The 16,049-nt window shown below is 42.8% G+C and overlaps 1 protein-coding gene across 1 annotated transcript in view; it reads right to left on the reverse strand.

The window, feature by feature from the left end:
• FRAS1 (Fraser extracellular matrix complex subunit 1) overlaps positions 1 to 16,049 on the reverse strand; it is a 173,656-nt gene that overhangs the window by 67,034 nt on the left and 90,573 nt on the right. The window contains exons 18-21 of the mRNA XM_069774067.1: positions 13,413 to 13,553; positions 11,038 to 11,181; positions 3,473 to 3,625; positions 452 to 598 (exon numbers count right to left, since the gene is read on the reverse strand). Coding sequence (XP_069630168.1) covers positions 452 to 598; positions 3,473 to 3,625; positions 11,038 to 11,181; positions 13,413 to 13,553 — 585 coding nt within the window. The remainder of the gene's footprint in view (positions 1 to 451; positions 599 to 3,472; positions 3,626 to 11,037; positions 11,182 to 13,412; positions 13,554 to 16,049) is intronic.

Genomic DNA, 16,049 nt, shown 5'->3' on the forward strand with positions numbered 1-16,049 from the left:
AGCATAAATGCTACAGTCTTAATATAGCTTCCATGGCAGGTACTGGCAGGTAGTGCAGTGGGGAGGGGGTTTGCCGTAGTAAGAATTGATTAAAACTGGTCTAAACTTGTCAAGTTTTCACAAAGCCCAGAATCCACCAGTACTTTTGGCCACTTCTCTATGTACCACCTGGACAACAGGGAAGACTACACAAACTCTCCCGCAGTTTTTAACTACAGGACCCAAAGCTTCTTGTCATTTGAATAACAAAACTGCAACTGTGTTCAGATTTAAACCATGCTGTAGGCTCCATTTCTAAGGCAGCTAATCACCTCTATCAATTCACGTCGAATTTTTAGGCACTTGAAATCTTTCTTTTCCTGGCAAGAGGAACAGTAAGTGAAGGAACAAGAAAAGACATGTCGGTGAATACATTGTGGAAAGGAGAGATGGCTCGGAGAGAGACACTCACGTTTGCAGGTCTGCCTGTCATCCCTGTAGTATCCTGGGGAACAGAATGGCACACACATCCTGGTGTGGGAAAGAACCAGGCTGGTGTTGCAGGAAGAGCAGGAAAAAGGACCCCCGCCAGTGCAGGTTTTACATGAGGGGTGACACCCTGTAGAGACAGCAAGAACAAGTGTTTCTGTTCAAGGAAAAGTAGATCTTTGAGCAAGATTCACAAGTTTAGCAGAAGCACTCTCAGATGCTGAGCATGGTGATATTGAATACCAAAAGTTCCTACCAAGTCTGAGCCTTTATTAGTACACAGCGCTCAGGAGCAGAAACACAGCCGACCCAGCTTGTGACAGACAGACTAAATAGGTTTATTTGCTATTTGTGCTCTGTGTGTCATGCACACTAGCTCTCCCCCCTCCTCTCCTTTCTCTCTCTTTTTACCCTTTCATTTTCTCTTCAACCTTCCCTTCCCCTCAAGAACAACCCTACAGGATCTGGCCAAGACATGTCTATCAGAAAGGAGTAAAAAAAAAAAAGGGCAAGCATGTATCAGTACCTCCCTCTCATGCTTTCGCTCAACTAGTTTCAGGTCAGACTCTCTTGAGCCTGATGCGCTTTGCCCATTTAGGAATCATCTAGTGCTTTCCTGACAGCTCCACACCTCCCTGAAGATTTACATCCACCCCTTCGGCAGGAGTTGCACAGCTGCTACCTATTCCAAGAAGCAACACTGACAGAGAACAGTCAATCTGTATGCACTCTCCCTCCGTTTCACTCACGGCTTTGTAAGCCTCTGTCATATTTCCTCCCTCTTAAGGTCTCCTGTTTTTCAGGTTGAAACACTGTGGTCTACTCAGTTGCTCACTGTACAGAAGCTCTTCCTTCCCCACATTCAGTTCTGCTGCCCTTCCCTTCTGAGATGGGCAGAATGGCTCAGCATGCAGCTCCTTTAGACAGCGGCAGAATGAATTCTTCTATTCTTTTTGTACTAGCACCTAACATTTGATTTGCTTTTTCAACGTTGCTGAACACTGGGATGCCATTTTCACAGGCTGATTGATCATTTCTTCAAGATCACGGCAAAGATGCCATCATTCTGTATGTGAGCTTAGAACCGGGTATCCCTGTGTGCATCATTACATCTGCCTATACCAAACTTTCATCCCTTTCTTTATTGCCCAGACACTCAGTCTTACAACATCCTTCTGCAATGCTTCATAGCCAGCAATCCCACTGACTGCCTCGAGTAAGAACGTATATTACTATCTTTTTCTTTCCCTGCATTTTTGAAGAGATATTTTTATACCACCCCTCTTGTTTTCTTTCCCTGTTTCCTTTGTATCCCTTTATTTCCCGCTTCTTGTGCTTCTTAGTCTGATTGAAGAAATTTAAAATACCACAGTGGATGATGCCAATGTATCCTATCAATTTCTCCGAAGGGGGTACGTACTCACAAAATTATTCATCTGTTTTATTTCTTGATAGGCCTTTACCTAAAGATTGATGCCATCGTTGCACCTATCGGGCCAAATTAATCACGAGTGCAAGTGGGCAAAGAAATCAGAGAAGCAACTGCATTAAGTTGTGCTGGAGATCTTCAAACCTAGCACAAAATGTAGTATGAGCTTTGACACAGCCTGAATAATGCAAAACTTCTTTTAAATGAAACCTTTATACCAAAGGGAAGAAATGTTTATCCCTACGCTTAAATTTCCAGGAAGACAAAATATCTCTCTCAGGGGTCTTTCCAATTAAATGACACAGAGTATATTTCATACGTCTCTGAGATTTCATTTGTCAGAAACAGGTAAATAAACACACAGCTCCCACAGTGCTTGAGAGAAGCTTTGAAACATTAACCAGCAGTTGTTAGACTGGATTAGTAAATGCCACTTCCTGAAAAAGGCGCATCTAAATCTTAATTCTAATGTGCAGAATTTCTTGGTTTGATTTCTTTCTCTTAAAATAAATTGCAATACCCTTTGCTCAGCGCTGGGCTTTAACATGTCTCTGTTGGCCATGTAACAAGAAAAGCAACCTACTTCCTTCTAAGAGTCCAAAAAATATAAAGCAGCTCAGACAATGATCGGAATATGAAACCACATCAACAACAAAAACTGGAGGAGATCCAGGGATAGGTGAAGGCGCAGAAGGCTAGAGAATAAAATGTGCTACCAGTGCAACTTCACCCATGCAGCTGGAGCGCTGCATCTATCACGCCAGCCTAAAAGACTGAATGAAATTGGCTTTTTGTTTTACAAGCTGCTATGAATGATCGCTTTTTGGACCATTACTGTAGCAAGACAAGCCTCAGTGAGAGACCTTATCTAGGATGATGTTTCATCTCAGGTTGCAAACTTCCTGAGAAGTTGCTACCAGCTAGCGTTCTGCCTTCTGTAAGCAGAAGTTGCATGGCCCTTCGAAGCACATATCCAGAAAGTATTTTCCAGTTTTAGCATCCCAGAACTGTGCTGGTACCACACAAATTGGAGACTTGGTGATGGGCACATAAAAAGGCTCTGTTGGAAGTCATCCTTTCTTATGCTTAAGAAGCCCATCTCTTCCTAGGAGTGATCTCAGGGTAGCTACCCTACACAGAACATAGCATACTGTCATCCTATTCTCTGTGCCACCACCTTTCAGAGATGGGATTTAACAGAGAGAGAGAGAGAAAAATTCACCTTTACCTCCTCCTCATAAGCATACTGCTGTCTGGTACTCATTACACTTATTAATTGTATTGTAACAGCGGGCTAGGTCCCAGTAGCCTCAGCACGTGCTCAGGACAGTATCGCACTGTCTGCCTCAAAGAACTTCCAGTCTGAAAGCAGACACAGATTATGGGGAGCAAGGAGAGAGTGCTCCGAGCCAGCGGGCACAGTTATTAGCCAGGAAGGACATGCCTAGCTCCCAGTGCAGTGTCCTGCCAGCTGGACAAAGCTTCTCTACTTAACAGAAACCATTTCATGGAACATCTCGCAAGGATCCAGGTGGTCCCTTGCAGCTACTTGAGGCCTCCGTAGGGACTACTCACTTTTGCAGGCACCGTTCTCGGCATAGTATCCCACTGGACAGTCAGGAATACAGTGATCCCCCAGGAGCAAGTGGCGGGCGTTCTGGCACTTCAGACAGATGCTGCCGGTGTCCCGCAGGTTGGCCACACACTGACGGCACAAAGGGTGGCAGTCTAAAGGAAGCAGGGAATAACAGACTCTGTGATCACAGGTGGACAACACAGGACTGCTAAGGGGAAACACATTCCTGAGAGCTCAAGGAAGACATTAGGGATGTAACTTTCAGAGCCCCTTCCTGCTATCTGGTGCACAAGGGCTGGGATCAGGTGCTAAACACTGCACTTCCAGATGTCTGCAAGAGAGATGACCAGAAATTACCACATTCAAAGAGCATTCCTTTCGTCTTACCCTCATCCCCATCTTGTGCTCTTCCTGAGCATCACAATCAGGAAAAGTTTTCACTTTTCCTCAGCAACCATGTTCTCTGCATCTCTCCTGCCTCATTCAAGCATCCTCTTTCCCATCCTTAAGTGAGCTTCAGAAAGCTTTGTACAAAGCCAGTTCAAAACTCTTCGTTTTCCCCAAACCCTTCTCTGATTTTAGGTGCTTCTACCTACAGGTTTATCTTTAACAAAGTATGCTGGCAGCTGTAGGCATTCATCTCCCTCTGCTCCCACTGCTGAAAAACGAAGAGCACTACCTGTACAGCTGTATGACCTTCTCCTGTAGTTCTTACTGTTCAGATTTTCCCACACAAACGAGACATGCATACCCTAAAGAGGCCACTGCAGACCTCAAAGCCAAGCCAAGAGCAGCATTTAGAGTTGCATGAGTGCCTCAAAACCTTTTCCTTTTTTCATTTTTCCCCAGGAGCACACAAGCTTGTGTCTCCTGACCTCTGCCTGAACTTAGGTGCTTCAAAAGGTTTTACAACAAGCCTTTTGTACGCACAACAGTGCAGTGTAAGGAAACCTGGAAGCCAAATTAATCCTCATTGTGGTAATTCGGAAAATTATAAAGGAAATGACAACTGTCTTGAAAGAAATGTAATAATGAGGCTTGATTTGATTACCTGGCCTCTTGTCAGATTTCTGCTGAAGGTTCAACTTTCTGTCTTTTGTCTCTTCCGACAGCATTACTACAGATTGTCAGGCAATCTAATTTTACAAGCTGAAGACAGGCTCACATTGGAGTCCAGGGGAATTCTGCATCCATACCTGCAAGTCTATAATAGTGACTGGAGTCTAACCCTAGCTTGACTTCTCCTGTACGTCACACACAGATGATTCTTAGCAAACACTGCTGGAAAAGCACAGATGCAGCTCAGAAATTACTGCAATTCTGACTGCATGCAGGGATTCAAAGTCCTTAAAGCAGCTGCCTCCTCCACCTCCTGACTTTACAGGACATATAATCTACCTAGTTTCTGCCCCACACTCTCAGCCTTGCGGATGAGGAATTAACAGCCAGAGGGGAGGTAAAGGTGTGTGAGAAGAAACATTATGCTTAAGACAGTGACCCTGCAGGTTCTTAATCCATCACTGTCAGGACAGTTCTAAAAAAAGAAAAGCAGCACATGAGGTCATGCTCCCAAACTCAGTGACAATTCTCAAAACCTCCTCAGAGGCGTTACAGCTTACAGGGGTTATCACACTGCAGCTTCTGACTGCACAGGAGAAGAACTCAATACCCAAGGCATCATCCCATAAGTCTTTACAGCCAAAGATCCCAAACCTGTGCTGATATCAGACTGGAAAGACCTGCCATCTATCTGTAGCCTCACTGAAGCCAGAAAGGATCACACGCAGGTCACTGTAGAGAGCAAGGACTAAAATATCATCCAAAAGGCTCTGAGCACCATATGTAATTTGTATGCACAGGACTGGAGGTCGGCTGAAGAGTTTCATGCACTTATATTCAATAAAATTAACATAAATCCAATTAGTTTCTCATGCTTCCACGTTTACCTGGCAATGTGTCTACTCCCCTTATTGTTAAAATAATACTCCTCCAGTTAATCTCTTGCCGGAGTCACTGGTCTCTAATACAGAGCTTTGGTAGATATAATAAGTAACCAAACTCACTGTGTATGGTCAATAGGTTCCATAAACAGAGCATAAAAATGAGACAGAGAAAATGTAGGGTGTCCAAATAACCCGTATCTACTGTAAATAACTAGACTCTCCCAAACTAACGTTTAAAAAGCCAAGTATCTACAAAACTAGGTGCTGTTGCAGTAGAGGCTTCTCTTTACAGCCTCTGTGTTTGCTCCTATATATTGAAAGAGTTCTTTTTCTCAGCTACTGTTTTAGGATAAATCAGCCCCATCACTCTCTTGTTCCTCGGCAAGCCTGGAGATCAAAGAGCACACAACACCAAAAAAACCCCCCAGAACCGATGCTTATGGTGAATTTGAGGGACATTGGGGAACTAGTGAGAGAGTAAAGGAAGAACTGAAGTGCTTTGTTTTGGAAAAGATTATTTAAATTTTTCACTGCAGGCTCCCTTTGAAGCAAGGACTACCAGAAGCAGAGTGTTTTCCTTATGCTTCTCAGTAATACCGCACAGCCATATTCGTTTCCTACTTCTGCCTTCTCCCTGTCAATCTCCACTCCAGCACAGCTAGCAGGCAAGTTACTGCCCCTGGGCTTTGGGTTTTCAGAGGCTTCACGTCCCGTGTTTGTTACAGGTCAGTGCGACACAGTTACTTAATTCCCTTAGACTTCTTCCAGTGTCCAAACCTGATTCTTCAGTGCAGCATGTCACCACCTTGCTCATAGTCCCAATGCCTCCCTTCCCATCTTTTTGAGACTACTGACTTGCCTCCCACTGTCCAAATAAAACTTTTTCCTGCTACCTTTTCAACTGGCTCTAATTTCCTCCTTGTCAATTCACCTCTACGCAAAAAACACCCCAACCACCTTACCTATCACTGACCTTCCTATAAAGCAATGTTCATTGTAAAGTATAATACAATTACTTACACAGATTTCCATTTCCAGAGTTACTTTACTTCCACACCCTCTTTAGCTTTCTCTTAGCAAGCCAAGAAAACAAAGAAAATAGTGCCCTTCCTATATGGAAAGTATCTATTATAAATTGTTCACTTGTCTGTCAAGACAAAGAAGGCTGTTTGGGGAGACAAAATCATCTCTAAAGTGTTTGTGAATGCTCATAAAGGAAACCAGAGGCATTTCTACCTCTCACTTCCACCATTTGCTAAGCAATCAACCACTTGTACTGTTTAAATACACCTCCCCTCTTAAGGGCTCTTTAGAAAAAAATTTCCTGATGCAAGTTTCGTACTACACTCTAAGGTAAAGTATGAGGTTTACAACAGAGCAGTACTTTAAATCAGTACTTAAAACACCATGCAATTTACAGGCATGTCAGCATGCAAACATTCTCTAGCACCTTACAGTAAATCCAGAAAGAAAACCAATATGGTTGATTCTGAAGGACGCCTAGCACTGACCATGATTTTTGGTTTGATTTGGTTGTTGGAGGGTTTTTTTTGCCTCTGCTTTAAAAGACACAAAAGGGAATTTGTCACACAAACAAGTGAGGTGAACTCCTGGTGAAATGCAACCACGTTTGCAGGGATCTGCTTGCATCTTCTGAAAAGGGTGGGAGCTTCCCTGCGCAGCATAAAGTGGGAAATCCAGCTGGATGGTGCCTGGCACAAATGAGCCCGCACCAAAGTAGGGAAATGATCTTCTGTTTTCCTCCTCCGGCAGCTCAGCTGTTAAATTCTGTAGAAGGTTGCATGCCAGTGACTAAGTGGAGCTAAGCCCCCAATTTCCCTCTTGCTCTGCTCAGCAAAACTCCATCTCTTTGTGATGATATCAATGTCTCGCTTAGAGTACGGCAACAGCTCATTAATTTTACAAGGAGCTGAATGTATTTCTTGTTGTCAGAGTGTCCTTTCTGGAATTTTAAGAGCAAGGCAGAAAGGCTTGTTACAGGCATCCTCCTGAGCAAGCTCTTCTGGTTTATCTTGGAACATTTTCACAACTGCACACAGCCTAAGGAAGCAAGAGCCTGAGCAGCTGAACATGGGGATTGGGAGTTCCCTTTCAAGGAAGATGTAGCTGGAAGTTAAGATAGGACCCTGGGGGATACTGTATCTGTGGGTGTTTTGAGTTTCATTTCATGCCAGCTGCCATTGCTACTAATTCTGGTAGGTAGTCCTTTGCATCCTTTTACGCCTTAGCTGAGCACCCAGTAGAGCTCAGTCTGTGAACCCCTTGCTTCGGCCACTGTGCAGTCCCTCTGGATTTTTCTAATTGCCCTTCCACCGAGTCAGGAGAAGATCAATGAGAAAACGTCAAGATGAACGAGGAAACCTCAAGACAGGCATATGATATATTCAAATCAGAAAAGTAAAGGCAGGATTTTATGAACAGGACAACAGTTTTAGCGACTGCTATTTTTTAGACTGGTGACTGCAATATTTCCTGAAGCTGAAGTTGTCTTGGATAAGAGGGAGAGGGAAATCAAAGAGTGTTTTCAAACTGGCAAAACACAAAACACAGAAGCCCTGAGACTCAACAGGGGACTGCTAAAGCCACACATTCCTGTACATACACTTTAGCTATAAAATTAATCAATTGAGCACTCTCAAAGAAAATTGGCACAAATTCAGCATGCCCAAACCAGAGCTTAGAAAATCATTGATCTTTTGAAACTTGAGGCCATTTTGTCTTTCTTTTGTTTACATTTGAAAGCTTATTTGATAAACTGCTGAAAACAAGATCTCTTTTTCTATTAACAAGGCAAATGTTCCAATCCTCATTCAGGTAACATGTACAATAACAACATTAATTCACAGGCAACAGTTTCAAGTGACAGTTGGTTTTCTCCATCCTGTATGAAAGATTTTCGCCTGCAGGTCCATAAAGTATGACAGGTGGCTATAATGCACAGCAGTCCCTATAAGTCGTAACAGAGTTCTGCCTGGAGGGTCGGGAATTAAAGATAAATGGGAAGATAATTGTAAAAAAATAATTGCTTTGGGAAGCAAAGGAAAAAGCTTTGTTAGATTCTGATGCAAATCATATATTATGCAAGTGTCGGGGTTTTAATGTTCTCTTTTATGGGACAGCTGCTCTTTAACTGGTAATTAATAACTTGCAAGGGCAAATTTAGCGTTTCAATCAGTACTGAATAAGAATGAGTGAAATTTAACAACCTGGATGTGGAGCTCTTTATCTCTAGCAGAACTGGCAACACACATCTTTTGCTTAAACATCAGACATAAATTTGGCACAGAGAGCCACACACTTCAGACTGCAGATCTGAGACCAAAGCACAACTTTTTTTTTAAAGGCAACAAGTAACTATGTTCCTCTACAAGGATTTTCAAAACTTCGGTTAGACAAAGAAACATCAATGCATCTATATGTGCAAGACCATGTGAACATTAAGGGTTCCCATCTTACAAGGAATAGCTGTACTGGCCTCTCGAAGGCAGGACTGACGTGAGTCACACAGCAAGACTAAGGTCAGAGCTGGGAGGAGGAAAGGTGTCTCCTTACGCTCTTACTACGTTGCACCTGGAAAGCCTTCTCTCCTGTTTTGGGAGTACAGATCCAAACACTCAATACTGACACTCAGTGATGCCAGGCACTGTGAACTAAGCCTTGAAAACGTGTTTCTACTTGGAGAAGGCAAGTCTCCAAACAGTGGACTATGTTCCTGACCTACAGGGCTTTGAAATAAAGCTTGTTGGTCTGCAGGGAAAGGATGCACCACCAGACAGCAATTGCTTTGGAGCCCAGAAAGCCAAGCAAGGTTCTTTGCAGATGATTCACCACTGTCAGCGTAGTGCGCCTGGAGGTCAAACCTTGCCCTCCACATTGCCTGAGTGAGTCCATTGTTTCCAATTTCTGCTCCTCATTATTGCCAGGCACTGTGTCATCTACCTAATCCCCTGGGATTTGGGGAGCACACTTATTGCTCCATGACACCTTGCCAAACTTACAGGTAACAGCAGTCTAAAAGGGATAGTTAAAGCACATAGCACACAGCAAGCGGCAGAGTAAACCCCCCCTCAGAAAGAATCCTGGTTTATGATAAATGGTACTAAGTTTTTCCAATGAAATTTACAGCTGGAAGATCACATTTCCACCGGCCTTTTTTTGTAGGAAGCATAATGCAAAGTAATGGGAAAATAAGGTGGAAGAAACAAAGTGCATACAGCTATGATGTGACAGGACATTAGTAAGTATCATTGTAGCCCCTAAAATTTTACAGGGCAGAGACAGCTCTTTACACTGAAATGCTGAACTATTTCCATACTGTAATTACTTGACTGTATGAAACATCTTGATTCCCCAACCTGATTTCTTGTATACCTAAGGAGCTGTACAATGGTTTTAGGATATTTTCATACTCCTCAGATACTTTGTTCCCCCCCCCTTTGTCTCTGCAGACAAAACAATAACTGTTGTTTAAAAGGAAGATGAAGAAATGGTTCATAAAATTAATCTGTGGAGAGCAAAGAAACAAGTCTTTCATAAAAAAACCCACAACACATATATGTAAGCAAAAAGAAGTCTCTGTGAAGGGGAATCATCTATACTAAATTGAGAAGAATACCCTCTCAATGGATATATTTATTACATCTAATGCATTTTTCCCTTTTCTTATGATTCCTTATCTCATTTGGAACTGTTCAGCCTAGATTAAGCCTCACACACTGTATCTTTTTTGATAAAGGAAAAAATGGCCTGATAAAGCTCAGAAATTGTTGGAGCAGTACCCAGGGTATGTTTACACATGTCTGGGTGATGGATTAAAAGCAATTTTTCTTTTTAAACAGATAAATGCAACCTGTGTCTTCTGATGATAGGCTTAAGGGTGGGCACCGAGCACCCACAAAGTATAACCCCTATACAGAAATCCTATTACCTCCCAAAAATGCGCACGGCAATGCTAGCTGTGCCAATTTTTCTTTAGGGCCCCATAAACTGCTTCTCGAATCACAAATGTTTCCTTAACTCACTTTACTGAAGCTCTGTGCAGGACCTAAGCAGCTTTCCTGGCTCTGGGTCCCCGAGGCTTGGCTCTACAGTGACAGGCAGTACGCTGTAAAGTCCAGACTGGAGCAAGACACAGATAATAAGCGCTTGGCCTGGCAAAGGTAAGCACATCGCTGCTCAGCAGAGCAGAGCTGCAGCCCATCCTATTGTTAAAAGCGTGTTCATTGTGATATTAATAAGTATACGAATGCTCTGATGATTCCCAGACATACTGGTCTATACATGTGATCTCAAGTCTTCACACCAAACCATGCAGCAGAAAACCTGGCAAAGGAGAGCCTTGTCTCCCTCTCCCTACTGCCTGCCTTACACAATTTGCAATTGACTTCATGCAGCTCTAGTGAAGATATGTATAGCAGGAGTGGCAAGCGGCTTTGCTATATACTATGCACACTGGAGAGTTTCCTCATGGTATTTTCACCTGTGTGACATTTTACTCATAACAGGAATTCTGTTTTCTTCATGGTGTGTGCTCAAGTAGCTGGTTAATGCCACAGAAAGATCACCACACTGTATGACCCATGCCATCTCCTCTTACTTACCCACACAATATCCCACCAGGTTGAGATACTGCTCTTCCTTGCAGCTAGTTCTGCACTTTCCACTAGCTAGGGTTGCATGGGGATGGCAGGTTAAGCACTCCAAATCAGAAGGGCCACGACACGTCTTGCAGGATGGGTGACAGGCTGGGTAAGAAAATCAACACTTGTTACGCTCTTGGTATAGTCCACCTTACACTCTCCTCTCCCCAGAAAGCCAGCCCCTACAATAATCATTTACTCCTAGAAAACACAGACAAAAAATGATCTAATAGCATCAGTGACTGCAGATTTGTGGTTTGGAAGGCTCTTACATCCTCATTTTGAATAAACAAGATGATAAATGAGTTGTCAATTTAAAAATGTGATTTGTTCTCTGCATTAATCAAGGTATAGATCTATACAAAACATAAAATATAAAGAGAGTGGCCCTTTTATTCCTCCCTCCACCATATGCTTGTGCACATAAGAAAGAGAGTGGGATGTACAGGGGACATAGAATCATAGAATTGTTCAGGTTGGAAAAGGCCTTTAAGATCATCGAGTCCAACCGTCAACGCAATACCACCATGCCCACTAAACTACGTCCTGAAGTGCCACATCTACGTGTTTTTTGAACACCTCCAAGGATAGTAACTCCACCATTTCCCTGGTCAAATTAACAACAAAAAAAATCCATCAAAAATTAAACATCTTGGGACTGTATGAACATCACAGCGGCATGAGTTTGATATTCACGAGTGGAAAATCCAGGAATGATTTTGGCACAAAGCCCTCCCAAACTGAAACCTATAAAACCTGAATGCCGTGTCAGCTCATTAGCTATTCCATCTGCTAAAAGATCAACAAAAAGACTGCAGAAAAAGTGGTTAAGATTGCTCAAAATCCTTGCGCCTTTAACGACAGATGCTGTATTTCCAGGATTTCCATGCTACAGATCTGAGGGAGACAGAAATACTACGGCTAATGATCTGTAAAAAAAAAAAAAAAAAAAAAAAAATCTTACAAGCTACTTTTAAAGCTCTTCTACGAAGAAAAGCACACAACTTGAAAAATCTCCCACCTCAGGATTCCCTCAGGCTACATACAATTGCTCACTCCCCACACGGAAGCTGGGTATTTCGCAGCTGCCACAGCATAAGGCTCCGGTGCTTAAGACCTAGCACGTCATGTCCCACCACCTTCTCAGCTTTTCAGGTATCATGCTCATGAATTCAGTGTTCAAAAGGAAGAATCAATTTTCTAGACACACCTATATTAACTGAGCTTCACTGTTCAAAAACTGCAGGAGATCTAAGCTGGCAGCATACAGAAAGATGCCTCCTTCCTGACACTGAAATTTTGTTTCTAAGACATTTACATAAGCCTGAAAGCGCATAATGCAGCATTCAGCAGTTACCTCAGCTCTAAGGTGGCAGCGCACAACCTCAAAATTGATGAATCTTTACAAAGGCCTGCCAAATAAATGTATTTATAGAGTTGTTCCTTGGGTGAGTAAATTGAATAAATAGAGCAATGGACTTCAGAAGAGGTTTCTCTCTCTAAATTTGAGGCCTCCCAGGGAAGACACCAGTAAATTTCTCCTACTGCCAGAACAGATACATGGATGCCTGACCCAATTATAAAACAGCAGACAACTTTCAGATGACTTTGAAGGGACTAATTAGATTTCAAAGGCCTGCGTTTCCTCACCCATTGTACTTAGCAGCTCATAATGAATGGCGGCATACTCTAAAAGCCGCCATTTTCTGCAAGTGGCAAACAGGATTTAATCATTCCAGTCACTCAGAAGGTCAGTAGTCACAGTCATCTGCTTAGATGAGATCAAACAAGCTAAATGAAGGCCACTTGTGGGCAAGGCTGAGACAAAAATAAATAATGCTGTCCCCACTACCGATCAGGCATATTCATAGATGTAATGGCTTTTCTCCTGCACCTGCAGAATTCCTTCCTTCTAAACTCAGCCCTACAGCCAAAAGTGGATTAAAAAATAAAGCTAATTCATATGGACAATATTCTTATCTAGCCTAATAAAAGCAGACCATTTTTCAGCGTTGTCCAGTAAAGACTTCTTTTGCCACAGCGCACTGGCTAGGAACATCATCCAAGCCTACTGAAATGAAATGCAAAATATCTTCAGGGAAACAGTCCAGAGGAGCAAAACTGGTTATAATTTATGATTCAATGTGTACGCCTCTCTCCCATTAGGAGGAGATTCCATTTCCTGAAATTGGACCATCCTATTCTCCCCTGAAAATACTTAAATAGCCTCATATAAAACTGACAGCATCTCTAATTACATTGAGAAATGCATTACAAAACGTGCATGCAATGAAATTCAGTAGTATAAACTGCAGGTGCGTGCACTATGCACTCACAGTAGCAGCGATCTTCGTGGCTGAACAGCCCCTCTGGGCACTCAGAGAGGCATCTGCCTTCAAGCAGGACGTGGGAAGACAGACAAGCCGTACAGTCCTGGGAAGTGTTCCCCACACAGCCTGCACAGGAGGAGTGGCACTCTGCAGGGAAGAGAAAAAAAAGAAGACAGAGAGAGCCAAATTAGTTCTAGCTTAGCTTGGTCGTTACTGTCCTAGAGTATGGCTAGACTGCTTTCTCCCCAGGGACGACAGGAAGGTATTTCCTTTACAGGATTCTCTGCTTGCGAAAGGTAGAAAGGGCAGGAGTACGAAGGCTGGATAGCACACTTCTTGAAGATAAGGAGCAACCACAGATAGCTGCATATTTAATCTTTCTTTGCACCCACACAATTCATTACTGAAATGGAAAGCTGAGATGCACAACACCGTGTAATACCGTTCACCTCCCTCAAAGAGCTCTGGGCTTCTGCAAACTTACCAGATTCTGAAATCATCTTTCACTATTACCCTACAGTTACTCCGGGAAGGATTTTCTATCCAGCATCACTGCATGGTTATCACCAGCCATTCTGGAGCAGTAAGAGCAAATATACATAGAGGTGGGCTTGCCACCTGACTTCACAGCTAGCGAAGTGAATGCTCATTACAAGGATGATTCAGCAAGAATGAAAAGAGTGCAGTTAAAATGTTAGACTTCTTCACCTTTACTGGTACTGACACTAAAACAAGCCATCTTAAACTAAGTAATCTGATTAAATAACTATATAAACTCATTCGTTAAAAACCTAGTATTTATTAGAGCAGTGACTCGAGGCCACAAGTTCCACCGTGTGAGTCTCTGTTGAACACACAGAGAGGCTTCCTGCCCTCTAGGAAAGGCACTTAGCTGTCTGTCAGAGAGCCAGAGAGAGAAGTCAGGGATCCTCATCACAAATGCAACGTCTCCAGGACTATCTTTGGCTCAAGTGACTCAAGTCATATCAGAGACAAATTTCTTACAGTTTCATCAGGGAAAGCTCAAGCATTAGAAAAATATAAAGATATTTCTGTGGTTTGGTGAGAAATTCACCACCACATAGGTAAAACCTTCGAAACCAGCATTTTAACCTACATGTGAATGTGCTTCTGTTCTGCGCAGGTAATGTAGGCATGGTACCCATCTGTTGTGGACTTACTTTTTGAAAAGCTGCATCTACAAACTTTGCATGAGTACTTTACAGGGGTAGCTCAAAGTTTAAAATCTTGAATCTTCGCACCCTTCTGCAACAAATCAAACTACTATTCTAATGCTGTTACTAATACAGCAGAGCTAGTAACATATGGGGCTGTGCCGGCATTCTTGCCCAATGACATAATTCAGCACTATCACCGAACTCTGCTCAGGCCTGTTTGTACAAGTCTGTTCACCCATCCGAGGCAGTGGTATATGGAATTCTTCACTCAGTTTCTATACCGTAACCTGGACTCAGCCAAGAAAACCCATTACCTGCCAAGGAACGGCCACTGCGTGGATTGGAGGCTCTACATTAATGCCTTCAGGAACCAATCTAAAGCACTGCACACCTTATGGGCTGTGTGGGTCACTGTTAAAGACGGAATCATTCCACCAAAAAAAATGCCACTTCTTCCTTTTTTAAGATCCCCTAGAGCAAAAAAATGAACTTGTACAGACTCTTTCCATCAAGTTGAGATGAAGAGATAAAATCAAAATAAATGGATTTTAAATTGTGCCCACTTTTAGAAAATGTTTTTTCAACAGGAAGAAACAGCCATCAGTAGCATTGTTGCTATTGTTATTACTGTTACTGAAGTGCTGTAGAGTCACTGTCTCTATGACTGGTCTTTCCACACAGGGAAATCACTGCCGTTTCTGAAAGTATCATTTCTCCTTAGGTTTAGGGTGGACTGTGCTGGCGCAAGGTGCTCAGTCTAACCTCTCAGCCTGATTCTGTCTGCATCATTTTCAAGATATTGCAATACATTTGTTGTACAGACATCCACACCAGCTGCCACAAGGTCTGTACAGCCAGGCAGACTGGCTTGCGGATCTACCCAGTAAACATTCTTCGCTTGAGTCCACAAGAGTTTTCTCTCAAAGCGGTGGGAAACCACATATATCCCCACGTTAGCCTCTATTCCAAATTTTAGCCTTCATGGAAACGCTTCCTACTTGCTATTTCAGGAGAAGCGATGGCATGTGTGCTGCAGGGCATGTATCAGAAGAACTTCCTCAAAAGAAAAGACTGCTGTGGGATGTCTTGACCTGCTCCAAGGGCTAATAAGGAGACAGCTCAGTCTTTTCTGAAAAGGATTTAAGGATTGATCCTGCTTCAGAATAAGTCAGTGGTAAAAATCACATTCTCAACTTCAGTGAAAAGAAAGCTAAGCTCTGCAGACTTGAACACAGTTGTTTTAGAAAAAGTACCTGAATTCTTTAGTCACAAATTATATGTATATTTTCCCTCAAAAGTACTAGTATATGCCATTCTGAAAGTTACCGAGTTTAAACATTCATGACTGTCACAAGGCAAACACAGGAGCTCAAAGCACGGAAGAATTGAACGTTGTACAAGATCACCCTCAACACCTAAAATCCAGTGCAGCCCTGTGCCGAAGGCTTTGAACAACCGTTCCCAT

The sequence above is a fragment of the Haliaeetus albicilla genome, chromosome 1 (assembly GCF_947461875.1).
Source record: "Haliaeetus albicilla chromosome 1, bHalAlb1.1, whole genome shotgun sequence".
NCBI classification, from domain to species: Eukaryota; Metazoa; Chordata; class Aves; order Accipitriformes; family Accipitridae; genus Haliaeetus; species Haliaeetus albicilla.